General features: G+C 46.8%; 1 protein-coding gene across 1 annotated transcript in view; it reads right to left on the bottom strand.

Moving 5' to 3' along the window:
* TSC22D1 (TSC22 domain family member 1) overlaps nucleotides 1-12,976 on the bottom strand; it is a 244,261-nt gene extending 231,285 nt beyond the window's left edge. Inside the window, exon 1 of the mRNA XM_069205412.1 lies at nucleotides 10,448-12,976. Coding sequence (XP_069061513.1) covers nucleotides 10,448-12,699 — 2,252 coding nt within the window. The 5' untranslated portion in view covers nucleotides 12,700-12,976. The remainder of the gene's footprint in view (nucleotides 1-10,447) is intronic.
* Between the last annotated feature and the right edge of the window lie 9,357 nt (nucleotides 12,977-22,333).

The raw sequence follows: 22,333 nt of genomic DNA, 5'->3' as shown, positions 1-22,333 counted from the left end.
ATTAAAATAAGAACCTCAAATAATATTTATGTAGATTACTCCTCTGCTTTTGATACAGTGGACTGGAGAAACTATGGGATCACTGTTTAAATTGTGTATCAATCAAACTTTATTACATTTCCTGGTATCAATGCACACAAATACAACTTAGCTTCAAATTAAACTTACTCAAAAAATATTTTCACTAAATGTCACTACTCTACACGGTTTTACCCAGAGCTGTATCCTGGGTCCTTAACTGTTTTCTCTATATATCTTGGATCAAAACTAGGCAATAAACATCACCTACCTAGCATATGCTGGCGACTTCATTATATTATCGTAAACCCATCAGCTTTGCAAAATCATCTATCTAATATAGCAGATTTCAATCAAACACGTTATCTACAAATTAATATTTAAAAAACAAAAATAATCTTTTGACAGGTCCTGGAAGTGGATTGAAGAGGACTGACTATTGATGATAAAATCATAGAACAAGTCACATCTTATGATTACTTGGGTGTAACCGACAATAAATCATCATGGTCAAATGACACTGTAAGTAAAAGAAAAAAGGCTAGTAATGTCACATAATCAATTAAGAGATTCTCCAGCATCTATGGAAGCTGGGGACCTACTCGAGCCCTTAAAATAATCATTTCGAAGAGGACACCATCGCTCATCTTTAGTGTCCAACGCTGATCGACACCAGTGGCTAAGTTACAGCTCGAGCTAACACTACTAACATTATCTGGCTTACGTTAAGGTCAAACTAAAATATGTTTCCAAGTGTAGTTCAGCCAATGAGAATTCATTAAAAAAGTTCTTCAAGGAACTTAACAGAAGATTAGCGCAGGGCCTCGCCGCCAATGAAAAGGAAATTACAAACAAAAATTGTGTCATTAACAACTCTTGTGAAAATCTCTCGACAAGAGCATAAAGCTTTGGCACATATGGCAATGACCATCAATGGCAGATTAACTGATTTGAATATTCTAGAGAAATATGAATACGCAGGTTACACAGGCAAAACATACATCCATAAATTTCAGGAATATATATAATTGTTAGCTTGGAATCTGCTTACAAATACTTAAGATTCAGACTTATGTATATTCTGTTAGCTCAATTTGAAGTGTCATGGAACAATCAGTGTCTACCATTTAAAATAGGCAGTTTGCCGGTAAGAGGATGAGTCCACTGAACACATGCGTTCCTCGGCTAGATCTGAGAAAGAAATATTTGAAATAGTCATTTATTGCGGTCAAGAGTCCGACTATTAGAGAAGCAATAAGACACTGCTTTTCCTCACAAGACTGCCAAATCATCTGCAGACTTAAGACAATTTTAGCTCAAGCTTATCATTCTTTACAAATAGATTTAAAGTAAAGTGTACACATGAAGACTTAATAATTATGTTTATTTGTATTATTTAACTGGGCTGTTTACTGTATTCTAGATTTTATTATTATTTCTATACAATGAAAAAAATGCAGTATCATAGTTACTAACTTTTCTTAAACAAATCTAGGTTTCAAGTTCATATTTCCGTCCACATTTTTTTTGCTTTCTACCACACCAGCATATCTTTTTGTTGTCACTGTCAAATAAAGGACGGCTGTGAAAGGTCAGTGGGTATGATTTAGAAATTAACACATTTCTCAACCTTGTGTACATGCAAATACCAGTGTAACGTAAAGGAACATTTGCCTAAAAGTTTAGTGGTTTTATCAAAGAAAACAGCCTACTTTTCACCTTTTATGTTTGTTTTATTGTGAATTACTAACAGAATATTCACTGTCAAATACCTCCTGACAGAAATACAGCGTTTCATAGTAACAATAACAATCTTCTCATTTTGTTCTTTCCCTTTTACCTGCTATGTATAGCCAAATATTTATAAAACAGCATGGTTTAAAATTATACAGGTTTTGGACACATAAATATGACTTCAGAATTGTACAAAATGCTATTTTACAGAAAGTGACTTTTTAGTTGAAAAAAAAAATAGAAAAAAAAAAACACGTACGTGTCATACTTTTGAGGAACAACATAAAAAAAAATGACTGATTTAGGATTACATTGACCGATGGATGTATGCTATATTTCTACTATAATACGGATATTTATTTCAATTTTTATTCTGAACAAAAAAAACAGAAAATTAAAAGGAGCTGAGTACCCCGGGTAAAAACCTGTACAAGTTACAGATGGCGTAACACTGGGAAAAACATTTATTCTTGTAGGATCCAACATGGTCCCCGACCTGCCTATTATTAAAAGCTACTTTCAGCCACTTTTTAACAAAATAAAAACAACGGCGATTCTATATATGCTATGTGGTTTAAGAATTTTTTTCTCCATCATTTTGAATCCTGGGCACATCACGTCAAAAGCATACAACATTTTGATCAGTAGGTATCATAACACCTTGCGATCAGAAATTATTAATATGTCCCCTCCACTTAAGTATTAGAGTTTGATAGTCTGTCTAGACCCGCATTAAACTATGACTGTTCTCAATGTAAAAAGCAGATAATGTCATTAATAACACGTTTTGATAAGGCTCATTTTTACGGCATTCAGACTAAAAACACAATGATAAAGATGATACAAACAGTGTTGTCCAATTTAACCTTAACCTACTGCTTACTCCCTTCAGGTACCCGGCAATTTATGGCACAAATATCTATTTATGGGTAGTTTCGATTAAACTAGACATTAATTGCCTAGATTATGCTATTTAGACAAGGGCTGAGGTAGTGGCAAAGATGAGCTAAAACGTGGTGGTAGATTCTTTGGCCTTCTCCAGCTATACACATTTGCTGTGGCTCTGCCATGGTAACATTCTCAACTATATTAAACAATCTTCTTCAAACCCAGGCAATTAATCCAGGTGCCTTTTGGGCCCAATTCTCAGAAAATATAATTGTTTGTCCCGTAGACTCACTCCCGCATTTGAATAAAACTGCTAACGTTCTTGGCACTCACAAGAATTCACGTAGTACACTTAGCGAGTTGCAACAGTTGCAGTTTCTCATGAGTCCTCACACGCATGAACATTTCCTCATACAGGAAGGTGTGGAGTGCCTTTTTTCAAAAAGATACATGTCATCTTATACTGCATTTGCTCCTGCTATCTTTACTTTAGGAATAATGTTTTTGCTGTGAAGAAACCAATTCACCTCTACCTATTTAAGGGGTGTTCCATTTGCCACCCTAACCTAAAAACGGACATACTCCTGCTGTTGACAACAGACCCCCCCCCCCCCCTCCCCCATTGTTTGTAAGGGCTGAAACCTTCTACATGAGATTTACAAATACCATGACGTTAGGGCATTTGTATGGGTTCACCAACTTTTCCAGATATTCCCACCATTGAATACCCATCACCAATTTATGGGAATCGATTCACCAACACATTAAATTACAGCAGACTTGTGTGCCATTAGATGCACAAATACCTTTGTGAATAGTGTTCTAAATGTTCAGCTCTCACGTGTCTACATGCAGCGACACGGACAGCGTTTCCATTAATGCAACTAGCTTGGTTTGCTTTGGTCACATATAGGATTTTTAACCATATTATATGAATCTATAAAAATATGTTCACTGCTATGAAAAGGATATTAAAAAACAAAATGACAGCTTCAGCAGCTGACTGATGAATGATGACAGATTTTCATCTTGAAATGGCAATACTGTATCAAATCGTTCAACTCTCTTAAGCTGATAACCGGACTCATGCCCTGGTCCTTATTTATATCCTAGTAAACTTTTTATACCTCCTGACTTACCATGTTTGTTTCCTACTTTGAAAACCTCAGGGCCTTCAGTCTCTTCACCTTCACTGGTTCTCCTACAAAATCAATCTGAAAACCTTGAACAATTTTCAACACCCATGGATCGCAAGTGATTTCTTTCCAGCTTTCCAAAAATTGGGAGAGTCTGCCACCCAGTTATATTGGGGGTACATAAAGGGTCTTTTTCCAAACATACCTTGTTGACCTCTGATCCTTCTGTCTCCCCTGGTTCTTCTTCTCCCTTGCTATTTATGACAAAAACCCAGAGTTTGGAGTCCCAAGAGTCTGTATCCTAGCGAAAAAGATGTTTGCGTAATTCCATGTTTGGGGAACCGACCTGCATTTTCCCGGCAGCTCCAAATAACGTTTTTCATATCATTCTGTACTTTCTAAATAGAGTTAAAGGCTCCTGCACATTTCACCATCTCCTTTACAAATTCATCACTAAACATGAAGTCACTGGCATTCTGCCCTGACTCCTTACAAGCATGCATAGTCAACTTAGGATCAATTTTCTTAAAATACTCTTTCAGCGTTCAATACATAAAGCCGCTAATAAACATACAGCCCTTTGCACCCATTTCCGTAGCTTTTGAACATCCACAGATGTCTCCAGTAACAAAAAGGCTTCTTTGCACGAATTGAAAGAATAGCAGCTCAATTACGGCCTGCATCTGAGAAACAGCTGCTCATTTCTTTTAAAATGCCACATAAAGCAGTTTCTTCACCTACACTTTCTCATTGGGTGAAAAATGATGTGGAATTGTGGTGTGGGTGTTAGCTTCTCTGGTGCTCATTCTGTGAGAGATGCGTCTGCGTTGAAGACTTTCATTCTTGGAGGTGCATTGGAAGACATTTTGAGGTGTGCAGATTGGTTGAATGATACTGTGTTCCGGAGGTTATAAGTCTGTAGAAAGTGTGGTTTGTTAGAGATGCTTTAAACTTGCAATAATATTGGCTTCCAGTCTTACCATAAAATGTAGATTTTATTAAAGACACTGAGGCTAGTATTGTCCCTCCCTTTTTCCCAGCCCAGAATTGTTGTTTTGTATGCTGTATCTCGAACGCAGCAATGAGGAAGGGAAGGACTAAGGAGAAGACCTGCAGGAAGTACATCAGGAATTGATGGAATTTATAAGCAATCTTTTTTCAACTGGAGAAAAAGGACAAACGGATGTGTCCTGTGATAAATTTGAGTCTCAACGATTGGAGAGTTTACCATCATTTCAAGATGGAATGGATGCATATGTTAAGGGGCCTTCTTCAAACATGAGACTGGTTGACTTGATTAGATATGAAGGATGTGCCTCTTACACTCCCAATATGGGAACCACATTAGAGGTTTCTGTAATTCAGGTGGGGCAGGATCATGTCAAAGTTTGTGTGTCTGCCCTTTGGCCTAATATCCACACCATGGAGTTTTACGAATGTCCTTCAGCCAGTGTTTTATTTTCTTCAGGAGAGAGGGATTTGTTTAATCATTAACTTGGATGACATATTCAGGAATGTGGAATTCCTATAGCCCCACGCCCATTACATCTTGTTTGGGGTCAAGGACAACAAGTTGTCATGTTTAGTTTGTGTTTAGGACAAGTAGCCCCCCCCCCAACAGCACAAACCCTTTGGCCGCCAATTTACATTACCATATTATGGATCAGGAAAGAGCATTGTCTGCAAAAAAAGGTAATAGTTGTGTCCATATATTAGAGCTGTTCAAAGTTATAATTATGGTTCACTAATGCAAAGTCTTTATTATTAGTGTGAGCACTCTAAGAAAATGTTGCGACCTCGGTCTGCACTAGTGACAGTGGTACCAGTATAAAAATGTATACACGTTTGAAAGTTTGATAATATGAGGCTATGTATAATGCTCCCATTATGCTCTCCGGTTTGATGCAAATATATGCAAAAGCTTGAAAGCAAGATTGGCGAGTCTTTGCTTTCAAAATAAAATGTCCTCAAAAAACTGCAACCAGAAAAAAAAACGTTTTGCTAAACCAAGTGTGAAATTTAGATATTATTTCTTTGAAGCATCATTCAGTAAAATGTGTTGATGCATGACAGTTTTCCCAAAAATATTCATAATGGAAAGATCAGTGTAACAAGTTCCAACACAATTATGGGAAACATGAAAATAAATAAGCATTGGCTAGCCAATAGGCCTCACGTTGAAAACCGGCCTTTTGGTTTTGTCAATGCTTGGCTTGTTTTTTGTAAAACGTTATTTTTGTGGTAGCTGCGAGCTGTCACCATCATAACACATTAGCAAAACCCAATCATTTTTTTAGTCTCAAAAAGCACACCTCACCACAGCAGTTAAGAACACTGAACAACTCTACTTAATGTGTCAATATGATCCTTGTGAAAGAGTAGAATGCTGTCACTCTAAGTGAAGACAGCCAATAAAGAAAGAAACATTTTAATAAAAAACAAAAAGTCTTGGATAACCAATAAGGAGTCCAGTTCTTAAAGAAATCACAAAAGTGTACACAAAGTATATGCTCTTACATTAGTACAGGTTTACGGCACTCATGAATTCACAAGAATTTACAGAAGTAGGCCAAGAAAACGTACTTCTAGAAAATATTTGTGAACTGCTTTTTAGCGTGAGCAAATAGGTATATGTCGATTTGCTCATGCAAAAATCTGTTGAGCTTTTACAAGTTCTCTTTCCCGTCAACTACTTTTTCACAACCAAGAAAGTAGGTTTACTTCTGCCCTTGTCAGGGGTAAATTTACAACCTCTCTGTATAGGAAAAGTTTACAGAACAGCTGGTAAAAACCCCTAAAACACGCACGATATCAGGCTTGCACAGTCTAAAAGGGCATTCTAACCGTAGAACTATTGCTTACCCCTATCTCCAGCCTCAGTATGTAGATCTGTGGAAAGGTGCCAAAATAAAGGAAGTGCTAGTATTCAAACCCTACAATAGTATGAGCCCTGGCATAATCGGAGAGGCTATTATCAGAGCTCTTATGTAATGAGATTGCTGTCATAATTTGTCACTGCACTACATGAAACCAAAGTGACAACTAGATTTTTTTTTTACAGGACAAGTAGATTTATGAAGCAAGCTGTCCCATGAACAAGCAGATATTTTATAATATTCCATATACCTGCATATTGATAATGGATCAAGGCAGGTTGAGAGTGAACGCTCATTCAGAAGAGATGGGGTATTTTCGGTGTAGATCTCTTTGCAGACAGACTAAACACACAACTGAAAGTTTTTTTTAGTTGGAGACCAGACCCAGAGACTTGGGGAATAGATGCTATTCTGTAGGACTGGAGGACAGGAGCCCAATATGCTTTCCCTCCATCTGCTATGCTACTGAGAGTTCTCCTGCAAATATGCAGATGTAGGGTAACTGCAGTGTTGGTAACCCTGGTTTGGAGGCCACAAGCTTGGTTCCCAATCATGATGTATATGGCAAAAGATCATCCTGCCCTGTTACCAACATTCAGAGAAGTAATTCAGGGAACGAGGGGAGAGTATCACACTAAATAAAGATTTCTCGACTTGGAAGATTTCAGGAAACAGAGGGAAATGCTGGTCTTTTAGCTGAGGGTTTCAGGCTCATATCAGAATCATGGGCATCAGGAACCAGAAAGGCACAGATTGGCTTCATAAAAATTGGTTTGCTGTGGTACACAACAGAATTATGGTCCTGCTTCAAGAGATATAGTCCATGCACTTAATTATTCAACCAAATGATGTGGGTCTGGAGTATCGTACAGAACAGCAAATGTCTAGAGGTCAGCTGTAGCAGCTGGTCACTGCATAGTAGATGGTGTATTTATCAGTCAGAATTTACTCAGTAAGAACATTATTTGTAGTAAGACAGTGTTAAATCCACCTATAGCGAAATACACATCGTTGTGGTATGTTAGGCAGGTCTTACAGAGTTGGGGTCTAAATTGCTACATGGAAGTGATAACCCTTAGGTCTGGTGAGGCAGCATTTATAGAACAAGTTTAGTGATGATGGGCTGCGTCTTTTAAAGTCTGTTGGCAGAATGCAGGGACGAGCTTTAACCTGAAGAACACCTTGCTCTTCTTTAAACTCCTAGCTGCTGCATTGTTTGAGTTCAGGCTATATTTTTAAGGCTCACAGCTACTGGCCATGTAAACTTACAACACAAGCATGTTTTCTAACATGTAATTATTAGGCACAGCATAGTCATGTTTCAAAGTATAAAAATCAATAATCGCAAGGCAAACATATGAGGAGGGTAATAGAACGTTGTGATTAATCCAACATGAGAGCTTGAAGGTAAATGAAAGAACACTGATCAGCCTCTATAAGGCTGACATTATAATCAAATGTAGATTATGACACTAGACTTTAAAAATGGTGCTTAAAGCAGGTCCAAAAACTGCACTACGACCACCTAGAAAAACACTTTGTGATGGCTCGTTATTCTTAAATTTGTAGTCCATGGACACCTGGGGGTCCGAAATGCCTAGGGTCTGCATCAACTTAGAAAATTAAAAAATATTAGCAGAATAATGAATAGTAAATGAATAAAGAAACATTTTAAACTTTTTGTAAATGTGAAGGAGTTTGAAATTAGAGGCTAAAAATTTGGTTGGTATCCTCAGATTGATTTGTGGGAACAGTGCAAGTGCATCAAACAGAAAATGGTATGGACGATGGGTGGCCTCAATTGAACTTCGAAAAGCTCCAAAATTCCTTTTAAAATGTATTTTTTCTATATTGGACTGTGAATTAAATATTTCATTATTTGTGTTTTGGTTGATGATGCTTGTTTCTTCATTTGTGTGTACTGTTTTGCGGTTCAGATGTTTAAATCATCAAAAATGAGAAGGTCAGGTTCTCCGGTCTCCAGTAATGTTAGTGTTACTGCAGACCAGGAACCACAACATACCTTTCCAAACTGTGATATATATGACTCCAAAAGAAAGAAATACATAACACAGAAGTAGTTCAAATAGCACACAATGGCAAATTTGTTTTTGAAGTTTAATATCAACCATCAAGAAGGGCCATATCAGTTACATTTAAGTAAGACCAAAAACTCTTGAATGGCTGCACGTTTTGTTGCTCTGCAAAATGAATCACATTGTACTCTCTCCACTTAAATTCACTTTTTAGCCATAATCTAAAGTAAATTCTCAGGCCTGCAGACCCTGGGCCTCCGTGGTGGAACACGTGGCTTTTTTCGTGGAAACAATGTAAAGCAGTATACAGGTTATAAATATTAACAGACTTAACTGAGACTACAGCATGAAGGTCATTTCTAAGGGTTTTTACAAGTCCTAACTTGTGCCTCAGTTAAGTAGATGGATTCCTCATCTCAAGAAAGTTTCCAGTTCCATAAATGAGAGGCGTTTACACTTCATAATGTGATAACGTGGAAACGAAAGCTAGTCATCTCTGTGTTAATGATGCGATGCTGAAGATAATTTAATGCACATGGCTCAACATCCTGAAAGGAATGAACTATTTGGACACTGGGATAGAACAAGAAACGTGGACAACACGGGGAAAGCATTATGTATAGTAGGAATAAAAAATTAAAAAAAGTCCCCATACCTTCTCAGGAACCCTCAAAATCATAAGTGTCATTCGTTAATACCCTGGACTTAAATAAGTAGAAAAAAAGTTCAGAGGATAAAACACCCAGGGGCAGACAAAAGGCAGCTACCCTATCATCTCAGATACATTTGACACTACATGACATACCTGGAATACCTCGAAAACCGAGTGGACTTAAATCGATTCCATCAGGACAAAGTTCATTCTCTTTGACAAAGAATCATCAGGTGACTAGGTCTGGCTTGAAGAACCATCTCCTCTTAAAATATCCCCTACAAAACTTCTGGGTGACCACGCAACCGCACACCACCATGAAATCCAAAGCCACCCACTATCAAACACACCTGCTAAACCAGATCACCCACGAACAGGACTTCAGTTCTGCTTGCAGATGAAGGTCCCGTCTCAAACTGCCACAGGTAACGCCAACCTAACTGAGTACACCCTAAACGTTGCTTGCCTCAATGATTGTTGTCATCAGAATAAGGCAGGCTAACAACAGCCTACCTTTCTTTATTCACCTGCGACAAACGGATCCTGTAAAACAAAGGGCAAGACCCGGTTTATTATGGAAACTATCTTGGAAATGAAGGCCAGGATTACCAAAGCTCTTTTCCTGGGAGCAACTGAGTCTCACGGGCCTTATATGTTAGGTACATAGGTACAACCTGGTCAAGATCGCAATGCATTTTTCGTGAATAGTTTCAAGGTAAGATATGGGTATTGGGCTCACTGAAAACGTGGGCAATAAGCATCATCCCTCAATATTCACGATAACGTTAAACTTAAACCTAGACTATGCTACGGCCACTCGAGTTTAATATTTAGTAAATCAGAATGTCTCTGAATGCATTTTTTCGCATTTTAAATGGTGTTAAGTGCCATCCAAAGTTCACCGATGTACAATTATTTTATAACATTAAAGTATTAAATTAGGGTTCAGCTCTGGAAAATTAAATCACGCTGCATAGCAAGATGTACAATTCCGCCCAATACTGTAGCGCATAATGGAGTGTTTTCGAAGACACAGGGCGTGCAATCACTGAATAGACCAGATTGTGAAAGGGAAGGGGGTACACTAAGGCCATCCCAGGACCTTACCTGTCATCCTCTCCATCGACCAGAGGTAACGTCTTCAAGGGAAGCAGCTGACCAGGACCCGCAAGACTGCCGCCACTCCCTTCAAAGGAAGATGACCCGCCTATTCCCGAAATGCCTTCAGCGATGATGGACTGCGGTAAACCGGCCACCGAGTGCTCCATGAGGCGCCTGGCATCTGCGATCTGATTTGCCACTGACTGGATGAGCGACGGCGCAAAGAACTGTGCAGAACTTAGAGGTAACTGGTGTGGCATGTGCTGAGACACCGGCACACTGGCAGAATGGTGAGCAACACCCTGCGCCCCGTTGTGTGCAGTGGAAGGCTGGGCCATGACGGGTGTGGGGCCCGGACCCGCAGTCGCTGTCAAACTGACCTGGCTGACAGCGACTGCGGCAGGTGGGAGGGGGCTGACAGCCGGGATCTGCTGGTTACTCATTCCTTGAAGCAAAGGTTCCAATCCTTGAGCCTGGGGTTTTGCAGGTATGGGGACGTTCTGCGCTGCCATGACCACTTGTTGAGGAAGGCCCTGTGGGCCCATGGGCACCCCCTGGGGTTGGAGAGGCTGCAGGAGAGGTGTAGCCAGAGTGGGGGCATTCTGCTGCATAACGGAGGGCATTCCTTGGTTAATAGCTGCTGGTGCTTGCTGCGCCGTGGAGGGCAGATTCAAGTGCTGACCCACTGCCACATTATGAGTGCTCTGCGATGCTGCGGGCAGATTTACGGATTGACCCACGCTGTGACTGACTGGCGTTGCAGAGGGAAGATTCACTTGCTGGGTCACACTCTGGCTGCTGGCCGCTGACGTGGGCATCATCGTGGGTGCATGTGTAGCAGTCAGAGCAGGGGCCGATGATTGTGCTTGAGTAGCTGTGGATTGCATGTGTGCCGGCAGATTGTGCCCGGGGCCCGCTAATCCTGGCTGCCCTGACGCTACGGACGTCTGCAGTTTCTGGGGGTGCTGCAAGTAATCGGCCACGCTCCCTGTAACAGTAGTCTGAGCGGCCGGCATGGCATGGCCCTGAGAGATGTGCGCGGAGGGAATCTGCTGCTGGGCTGCATAGTGGAGCTGCTGGGGCAGTGTCTGCACGGGCTGTGAATAGGGGGGCTGTTGGTGAACTGCAGGCACGGTTCCCATACTATGACCAGCCGAAGGGTTCAATGGTGGTTGGTAGCCCGGCTTTTGCTGTCCATAGCCGCCTTCAGGCGGGTGTGATGGTGCGGGCAAGGTGGCACCCTGCGCCCCGGGTTCCGAGTACCCCTGTTGCAGCCCGGGGCCTTCTCCGCTGCCGGCGCTCTCCGTATAGTGACTAAGGGTGCTGCTAGCAGAGCTCTCGCTGGTGCTCTCCCTCTCTTCGGCCGCCTGCCTCACACTCTCCACCACCCTGTGGGGGGCCTCCACTGGCTGCTCCCGTTCGTAGTACTCGGTGCAAGTCCAACGGCCCTTGCGGAAGGGCTCAGAACTGGAGTCCAGCTTCACCACCCGGAACCGTGATGTGGCCGCCGTTGCGGCGGCAGCCGCAGGAGGAGGGGGCTGGGTCTGCGGCTGCTGCCCCACGGCCGAGCCCAGCGCAGCGGCTGCCACCGCCTGCGCCACCTGTGTGATAGAGCCCCCGGGGGCAGGGTGCGGGACTGCGTGCACAGCTCCGGGGAGGTTGTTCATCATGTTCACGTTCACTCCGGCCATGCCGCCGGCAGGGGCAGCGACAGGGGGCTGCAGGGGCTCGGGGTGCAGGGGACCCGCGATGCCATTGATGAGCAGCGGATGAGGCTGAGGCGGGGGCAGGCCCGGTAGGCGCGGCTGGTTGGGGGACAGCGCCCCGGGTGTGTCGGCTTCCTGCAGGTTGCTGAGGGTCTCTTCGGAGGAGCTGCGCCCTGGCGCGCCCAGGTCTGTGGCCCGGGAGAGGGAGGCGTCCAGGATCTCGGAGGAGGACAGCTCCTCGGTGTGCGACTCGTCCAGGTCGTCGTAGCTCTCCGTGTCCTCGGCGATGCTGTTGTTGGAGCTCAGGCTGGCCGAGGCCTGTGCCGGTGTCACGCTGGTGATCTGGAAGCCACTCTTCTTCTTGGGCCCCGTGGGTTGGAGTGGGGGCTGCAGGCCCAGGCTTTGCGGGGGCTGCAGGCCCAGAAGAGGCTCGTCCAGGCTCAGCTGTCCCCCCAAGGTGGTTCCCGCGGCGCTGCCCCTTCTGGGCACTGCGGGAGCCGGCTGCGCCATCTTCCTCACCTCAGGTGGGGCCTCGGGCTGCTGCTGTTGCATTGTGTCCCGGTGAGGGCGGGTCACCCTGCTCTAGGAGGCCGCAGTGGGCTGCGGGCGGCCGGGGCACACGGGACTAGCCGAGGTCCGGCTGGGGAAGATGCTAAGGCGCGACGGGGCGGCACAGCAAAGCGGGTCCATCACTGGTAGCCGGGCGGCGGCAGCTGCATGTTGCCGTGCCTGGGGTTCCGCTCCAGGGCTCTCTGTAGCTGCTGGTCAGGCACGGGGATGCTGGGTCACCGGCAGCCGGGCAGCCAGGAGGAGGGGCGAGCAAGATGGCGGGCGCGCATGCGCTCTTCTGCCGCAGACATAAAGACCTCGCCTGTTGGGAGACAGGGAGGCTGACAGCAGGCTGAGAGCGGAAGCGGAGGAGGGCCGAATGTGCTCGTTGGCGGAAAATGCCGAATAGTGACGAAGCATCAGCCGTCAGACTACCAGGTCTCTGCTTTCGCACATCATGACCCTTTTCGTTACAGATCGGCTATTTTCGGACATTGTCAAACTACCAAGGCTTTTTTGACCAACGCAACGTTTTTTCCAGCCCCATCACCACAACGGAAGTTAAGCGGTATTTAACATGTTACAGCTCTTTCTGAATGTCCAATTTCTGATGACAAATTACTTTTGAATACAAATGGTTTATATAACGAATATCATCGTACTTGATGAAATACTACAACTGCACTTTAAATTAGTTTATTTGAAGGGTTAGAAGTGCGTTTATTAGTGTAGTTTAGTTATGCCACATTTCTGGAGGGACGCTTTTATTATAATGGATGATGATGTTCCGTTCATCTTGCTCCTGCTCATTACCCCTTCCAATTAAAGTCCGGATCACAGGACACAGCAACTAGTTATTTTTCTTAGAGAACATGTATTGTGAATTAAACTATCTTCATATTAATATTTTAACTTTCTGAAGTGCACATCTGCTGGCAGTTCTGATGTGTCATGTTGCTCGGGTGCAGTTATGGGAGGGGACCTTGAGCAGTCTCATTCCTGTTTATTTATACCCCACAACTGCACCCTGCATTAGGGTTGCGTTCTTTGTTACAGGATGTGGGGTCATGATGGTCCGGGCCAGGTCGCTCACTACATCGCCCAAACGTTAGTCCTTGTTGATATCTTTGCAGATGTTAATGGCAAGACACCTAGGCCCTCATTATGACATTGGCGGTAAATGATAAAGTGGCGGAAATACCGCCAACAGGCTGGCAGTAATTACCGCCAAATTATGGCCATGGCGGTGAGAACTCCCATAGACAGCCAATGTATCACAACATCCGCCAAGGCGTTAACACCACACACAATGGCGATCGCCATCAACAGCCAGGCGGAAGACAAAGTACCACCCCATCATATCATGACACAGGAAACCGCCAAGATTTTGGGGTGGTACTAAAGCCATCAAAAGCCTGGCGGAAACAAAACACAGAAAACAAAAGACTCACCAACAAGTACACAGGGGACTCCGCCGCCACCATGTAACTGGAACTTCAAGTCTTCCTGATGCTCATCTACACCATGTTCCACCTGTCACGCCGACGACGACGATGGTGAGAACAGCCGCCTAGCACACAACAGGAGGGAGGGAGGGAGGAAAACGAGAACCACACACAAACACCAGACACACATACACACATCATACACACAGCCAGCTGCAGTCGTAAACCAATCGAACACGACACATGGCACAATAAAACATGGACCAGATTTGAGAAGTACTGAAAATGTATTAGCAAGGAGGGAAATGCCACCACATGAACCTGATATGTACAACTGTCCACAAAGGGCCAATGCCCAGTCCAAAGTATAAAGGGCCCACTTGGCCACAGGGCACAGTCCAAGGCCCAACTTGTCTCCTGACATCAACTGCACAGAACTCGGCAGGGGCATCATTTTGTAAGTGGGCAGGCACCTCAGGTGGATGGGGGGTACCTCAGCTGAAATCGGGAACTCTTCCACTGTTTCTTGAGGGGGCTCCATGCCCATTTCTCTGTGCTGGGGAGTGCAGGGCCACAGTCTCTCAGGTGGGGGACTTGCCCACTGGTTCTGGAGGGGGCCCCATGCCCATTTCCCTGTGCTGGGGAGTGCAAGGTCACAGTCTGTCAGGTGGGTGACTTGCCCACTGGTTCTGGAGGGGGCTCCATGCCCATTTCTCTGTGCTGGGGAGTGCAAGGCCACAGTCTCTCAGGTGGGCAACTTGCCCACTGGTTCAGGAGGGGGCTTCATGCCCATTTCTCTGTGCTGGGGAGTGCAAGGCCACAGTCTCTCAGGTGGGTGATTTGCCCCCCTGGTTCGGGAGGGGGCTTCTTGCACAGCAGTCCCAGGAGGGTAGCCTACATGCCCTCTGCTGGAGGTGAGGGTTGCACTGTCTCATCTGGAGGTGAGGGCTGCACTATGTCAGTAAGTGAAGGTGCCTCCTGGGCAGCCTCTGCTGGAGGTGAGGGCTCCGTGACCACTGGTGGTGGTGGTGTCATCCTGCCAGCCTCTTCTGGAGGTGAGGGCTGCACTGTGTCAGCTGGTGAAGGTGCCTCCTGGGCATCCTCTTCTGGAGGTGAGGGCTGCACTATCTCAACGGTTGAAGGTGCAGCCTCTGCAGGAGGAGTGGGCTGCACTGCCTCAGCTGGAGGTGAGGGCTCTGTGATCACTGATGGTGGGGGTGGTGTTTTCCTGCCAGCCTCTGCTGTAGTCAAGGGCTTCTTCCCCTTCATGGCAGACGTCGAGGGCTTATTCCCCTTCATGACAGGAGTCAAAGGCTTCTTCCCCTTCCTGGCAGGAGTCGAGGGATTCTTCCCCTTCCTGGCAGGAGTCGAGGGATTCTCCCCCTTCATGGCAGGAGTCGAGGGCTTCTTCCCCTTCATGGCAGGAGGTGCGGCCTCCTTCTCCTTCATGGCAGGAGGTGCGGCCTCCTTTCCCTTCATGGTAGGAGGTGCAGCACCTTCCCCTTCGTTGCAGGAGTCGAGGGCTTCTTCCCCTTCATGGTAGTGGGATCCTTACCCTTTCTGGCTGCTGGAGTGGGAACAATCACTGTTTTGTCTCCACGACTAGGAGGTACCTCCACTGTCTGCATGGACTGTTTGGCTGGGCTGGGTCGTTGGGACCCTGCTCTTACGGGTAGGACGTGGGGGGAAAGAGGTCAAGTTGGGCAAGGAAAAGCTTTTTAGGGACAGTGGGGTGGGAAGAGGGATGGGAGTGGAGGTTGAGGGAGTGGTTGTTGGAGGAGTACGTTTGCTGGACTTTGGCGCAGGTGTATGGGGTGTGTGCTGATGTGAGGTGGATGGCTGTTGGGTGTCTGAGTGTTTGTGTTTGTAACCTTTAGGAGGAGGGGGACAGACAGGGTTGGAGAGGACACCGGGGACGCATGCCTGGATGTTGTGGAGGTGTCTGCTAGTGACGTGTGTATGCTGCTTGGTGTGGTGATGCTGGTGGTGGATGTTGAAGCAGTGTATGCAGGTGTGAGTGTGGACGTGACTGTGAGGGAGGTGGAGGAGGAGGGGAGACTGTGGAGGCAGTGGATGTGGATGTGTCTGCAACTGTCTGGTGTTTGCGTGAGTACTTGTGTGTTGCCTGTGTCTGACTGGGCTACTCTTGTGTGTTGTCTTGTGTGCATGTTCGTCTTTATGTGTGCATGGGATGGGTTGGTGTTGAGGAGACTCGGACTGGGAAGTGGTAGTTGGAGGGCGGGGCGGTAGGGACAGGGACAATGGCTGCCATCAGAGAGGAGCCCAGAGCCTGAATCGATCTCTGTTGGGCCGCTAATCCACCGTGGATGCCCTCCAGGAATGCATTGCTGCATCTGGGATGCCAGCCCCTGGATGGCATTCACAATGGTTGACTGCTCTACAGAGATGGATCTCAGGAGGTCAATAGCCTCCTCACTCAGGGCAGCAGGGCTTACTGGAGCAGGGCCTGAGATGCTTGTGGCGAAGGAGATGCCCACCCTCCTGGATGAGCGGGCACAGGCAACTAGCCGAGGGGTTACTGGGAGGGCGGTGCTCGTACGGGGGTGGCCGCAGTACCTGCTGCTGGGGTGGTCACAGAGGTGTCTGCCACCACCAGGGAGCTTCCATCTGAAAAGGTATCTGAGTCTGTGTTGTCAGGGGTGGAGCCAAGATGGCGACCGAAGAAGACGCTTGATTTGGAGCTCCGCAACAGCCCCAGAGAAATATCATGTTGAACCGTGGTCTGTGATCCAGGGCTCGGGGGATCGTTGCCGTACGTTTACCGGCAGCTCCGGAAGCCACCGCTGAGCTGTGGAGGGATGCATTTGAACCTGCTGTGCTGCGGGAGTGGAGCCCTGGCGGTGGGCCGCACTGGACCCGGCCCCAGCTCGGAGCTCTCCTCCCTGTCGGGTGAGGCGGTCGAACCGGCGCTCTCGTGGGGGAACACAGCAAACGAGTAGGTGCTGTCTCGCCACTTGTGACATATCCTGTGGTGCATGTCATCCCGAGCATAACGGGGTAGTCGTGGGAGTGTGCGGGCAGAGCGACAACCTGTGGGACGTCCCCTTGCTCCCGGAGTGCGTAGGCCCGCCAGTCGGCGAAGCTCTGCAGTGACAGGATGCAGTGAAGTGGCGACCTATGGATGAGCGGCAACACATAGCCCCGCCCCTTGATGGCATCGGACCGAGAGAGCGGCGAGAGTCCACGGAGTCCTCTTGCGGCGCATCGGGGTGGCTCCACTGGATGACGGCTGAGCCGGAGAAGGAGAGGTGAGGGCCCAGCCTACCCTGCGATCACACTTCGTATGCCCTAGTTTGGAGGTGAATTATTGCGTGGGCTCACGGCCACCAGCAGCGAACAGCAGCGCTCATACCTACCCCAAGGCAGGCGGATCCAGGAACGCAGCGGCGGGCTCTAGCAGTGCCGCTGGACGGTGACCGAGCTCGCAGAAGTGTCGACCGTTCAGGAAAGGAGAGCGGAAAGGAAGAGTAGGCCTGACATCGGGCTGCCCGTGGTTGTACCCGACGGAGGCGGGGTCTCTCTCGCGGTTTGTGGCATTTCTGAAGCAGAGTGTATTTGGCGGCATGCGGGCTGTGCGGGGCCGGGGAGAGCCTTGATAACAGCTCCCGAGGTAGGACGCTCCCGGGTGTAACGAATACAGAGGAAAGGAAGTACGGAAGAGAACCGAAAGAAAGACGAACGGGTGGTGAACGACCACAAATACTGACAACAGGGGTCGGTACACGGCAGGAGGAGGATGGTATAAGTTATAAGGTGGCGACCTCTGATATATGTAAGCACCTGGTAGCCAGTGGCTGAGACACTCAGTTCCACTTTTTACATGCACCGCTGCTACCTACGTTGGATCTACTAAGTAGGCCGTACGTCACAGCTGGTTGGCGGGGCTGGACAGCTTGTCACTACTTACGGGACTTGTGCTGCCCGCGGAAGTACAGGAGGACCCTGAGCGCTGTGGACAGAGCAGGTGGGTGCTACCATATTTGTGATGTGCTGCTTATTCCTGAGGTCGGCCGACTTGATGGGCCACGCCTGGATCTTGGTGATGATCGCAGGCAATCAGCGGTCCCAAGCCCTGTAATCCGAGTAAATATCTCCAGGAACTCATAGTTAACGGCTTCCCAGACGGATAGACAGATAAGCGGGTGATAAAATTGCATTAAATAGAATACTACTGTTGTTACCACTGAGCTGCACCGCATGATTAAGTGATCGCTGGGACTTGTAACCAGGTTCAGGCCCTACTCTATTTAACATACTGAACTACTGTTCTGGGGACTTCAGAACGGTCCTTGCATACTCTCCTATTCACTGTCAAGGCCCCCCAGGAAACGGACATGACGGGCAAAACTAAAAACTCAAAAAATGCGGGGCTTGACCATGATCATCCATTGAAAGAGGGCGGAGCACTGGAAACGCTGGCGCACTTAGATGTTACACTTAAATCACACTCCACTTAATTTGATAAAGTACTTCAAGCTATCCTAGACACAAAAACATCGCTGGAAACTCTGACTGATACAATAGCAACAGAGGTCAATCTTCTCCGAGTAGATCACCGTAACTTGACGGAACGAGTGGAGGAAACGGAGTCATCGCTGGCAACTCTTCGCCCCACGGTGCAAGACCTACAGTCCCAAATGGCTAAAATACAACTGGAAATGACTGCCCTACAAAAGCAAGCAGAGGACGCCGAGGGTAGGTCTCGCCGAAACAATATTAGACTAGTAGGGTTTCCTGAACATATTGAATCACCAAGTACAGAGCTCTTTGTGGAACAATGGTTGATTAATAATGTACTAGACGGTAAGCCTTCCAAATTGTTTTCTCTGGAGAGGGCCCACAGAGTCCCCAGTAGACCTCCCCGCCCGGGGGCGCCCCCTGCCCTATAATTGCTCGACTTTTGAACTTTCAAGACAGAGATTTGATATTGCAGCACTCTTGCTCGCATGGCCCATGGCTCTATGAGAACGCAGAAATTTCAACTTACCCTGACTTCACCGCTGAAGTGCAAATCCAACGTAACTCCTTCACAAAAGTGAAACACCGCCTACGTGAACTGAATTATAAGCACGTGTTATTATTTCTGTCTAAACTGAGAGTGATCGACAGTGAAGCCACACGGTTATTCCACTCTCCGGAAGATGTGTTGACCTGGCTACATGCAAAGGAATTGATGCATTCACCTTCAGACCACCAGGAGGACACCACTTGGTTGACCCCGAATAATAGAAGACACAAGCGAAAATCAAGCAAAGCAAGGCCATCTCGGGCACAAGCAGTTAAGGAGCAGGAAAAAGTAATAAAGGAGACAGTGCAATTATCCAATAATTCTGATTCTTCTGATTTGGACTCCGGAACTCCGCCGCCCTCGAAGAGCTCACTGGAAGATGAATGCCCTCTGTTGACTCCCCGGTTGGCAGATGATCTTTAGCTGTTGTACCCCTACGAGCTCACGGGATAGCTGTATATTGAGAACTCTCATGCCGCGGAACTGTCTGCCCCGGGCGCTACGCGGCCCCTCTGGGCCCTGGCCGCAGATGTACTATGTTCCTCCGGGGCCCATAGCGGGCTCTAACACATGACTTATGGCTCCTGGAACTCCCTCCCAAAAGCTGGAAGCACAGAGCATAGCGCTTTCACCGTATGGATATGTTTATTTCATAGCATTACATTTGTTAGAAGTATATTTGCGGGGATGTGGCATGATATCTGTTGAGGTTCAGGCCTGGGCTTGGGGAGTTGTTACAACTGGTACTGTTGGTTGTATATTCTTGGTGCTTATAATAACGTTGGTTGAGTCACAATTATTGGAGGCCAGGGTGTGGGTGGAGCGGGAGGCAGAGGACTTTTCGTTTAAATCTTAATGGCTGCAGAATATGCTATGTTAACTTGGAACATCCAAGGTATTTTTTAATGATTTATCCCCGACCTTGCTACGAGACCCCAATGCTCCTGGTTTATGGGGAGGTGACTTTAACTGTATCCACAATACCTTTCTAGACCGATCGATCCCTCCCTTGCCGAATACTCCTGGTGTGCAGGCTACCAAACATTTTCAACACTGGTCCCACACAATGCATCTACATGATATATGGCGCTTACAACACCCAGAGGATAGGGAGTATTCTTACTACGCACCAGGCTATCATATACATACTAAACTCGATTATATTTTCTGTGATTCGCTACTGTGGCCCTTTATCTGAAGCTCTGAATATTTAGGTAGGACTTGGTCTGATCATAATCCTCTTAAGGTAATATTCACATGGGGGCGGCCCAGGCCGAGAATTCCAATGTGGAGACTAAATGTGGCAGTGCTGCAGGACCAGCCCTATAAAAGCCAATTAGGCACCACTCTTACGGAATATTTTCAAAATAATGAAGGCTCGGTGGGTGACCCTGGAGTGGAGTAGGATACGATGAAGGTGGTGCTGAGAGGCCATTGCCTGACCACCTCATGGGGAGTGAAGTCTGCCCTTACACGTTCTATAGGGATCCTTGAACAAGAGATATGTCATCTTGAAAAAGCAGCTATAACAGATCCCCTAGCACGCCAACTATTATTCACCCAACGCAACCACTACCGGCAGGAGTCGGCCAGACTTGGTAAACTAGATTACAAAACATACTTAACAACATAGGGAGGGAGATAAACCAGGACGTATATTGGCTTGGTTACTGCGCTCCGAAACTCCTCGAACAGTGATGGGTGCGATCCGAACTGAAAGAGGTGTAGTGGTTAATACCCAGAAAGTGACTAATGAGGCCTTTGTTCATTAATATAAAACGCTATATACGGCACGTGTTCCCCCTGTCGTATTTCATTGTCACCCGATGTTGCATGATGTTTCTTTACCTATCATCACACAGCAGCAAAGGCTCAACCTACAACAACCCATACAGTTGGATGAAGTGAAATTAGTGATACAACAAATGGCTAGGGGGAAGACCCCAGGACTGGATGGACTACCCATTGAATTTTATGCCACGTATGGAGCTACTCTCGCACCTAGATTACTGACCTTATGTGAAGCATCATATCAGCGAGGGGAGCTCCCCCCTTCCCTAAATGAAGCCCTTATTGTAGTCCTCCCCAAACCTGGTAAGGATCCACTGGAAGTAGGCTCATACCGACCCCTATCTATGCTCAATATTGATTATAAAATTCTAAGTAAATTGCTAGCAAACAGGCTACTCCCTTTACTTCCCTCTTTGATTCACCCCGACCAAAACGGCTTTGTGCCCAACAGGACCACTTATTGTAATGTCAGATGGTTATGCCACCTCACTGATGCAGTCTCTGGGGGAAACGGATGCCCAGTGGCTGTATCTTTAGATTTTGAAAAGGCGTTTGACACGATAGGATGGCCTTACTTGATGTGGACGTTAAAGCACTTTGGACTAGGTCCCCAGATTTTGCGCTGGATACAACTTCTGTATGCAGCGCCCCGAGCTAGAGTCCGTACTGGACATTGCGTGTCAGAATCCGGGATGGTAATCCCGGATATGGAACGCTACTATGCTGCGGCACAGCTGCAGTGGATTATGACTTGGCTCACTGAAAGCCCAACGATAGAAAGAGCTATGGTCCAGCATATGGTAGGAGGTACAGGGGTACTGCAATGGCTCCTTCGATAAGACAAAAACAAGGCAAGTGTGGGGTTGCTGTTGCGTACAGCGGGGAGCATTTAGTGACGGCAACAACCATTTCCTTACTCTCCAGAGCTTCCAATATGGGAGATACCCCAAGTCCATGATCTTGCCCGGCTGTATGATTTCCAGACGTGGCGAGAGGGTGGGCTGTCTCGCATGGGGGAGCTCTTTGAAGATGGGCGATTGCGATCCTTTCAGGATCTTAGCACAACCTTTCATCTAGCCCCCGGTCAGTTTCTTGCTCACGCAGCTCTACACGCTGTCGTCCAACAAATCTGGCAAACAGGCCCTCTAGAGCCGACGACGCACATGGGGCTCCATTACTTATTGACGCGGGCTGGTGAGAGGAAAGCGATGACTAATTTATATACACTGTTAAAGGAGGCACAAGCTACGCCACACGCTCGCAGCAAGGCCAGATGGGATAAGAGATTAGGTGTGGCCTTAACGGACCAACAGTGGAAAATGGCATTGGAACAGGTACAAACTGTCTCACGTAATGCCAGATTTCAATTCAC

Source organism: Pleurodeles waltl, chromosome 8, assembly GCF_031143425.1.
Source record: "Pleurodeles waltl isolate 20211129_DDA chromosome 8, aPleWal1.hap1.20221129, whole genome shotgun sequence".
NCBI lineage: Eukaryota > Metazoa > Chordata > Amphibia > Caudata > Salamandridae > Pleurodeles > Pleurodeles waltl.
This window is presented reverse-complemented; position numbering and strand designations above follow the sequence as displayed.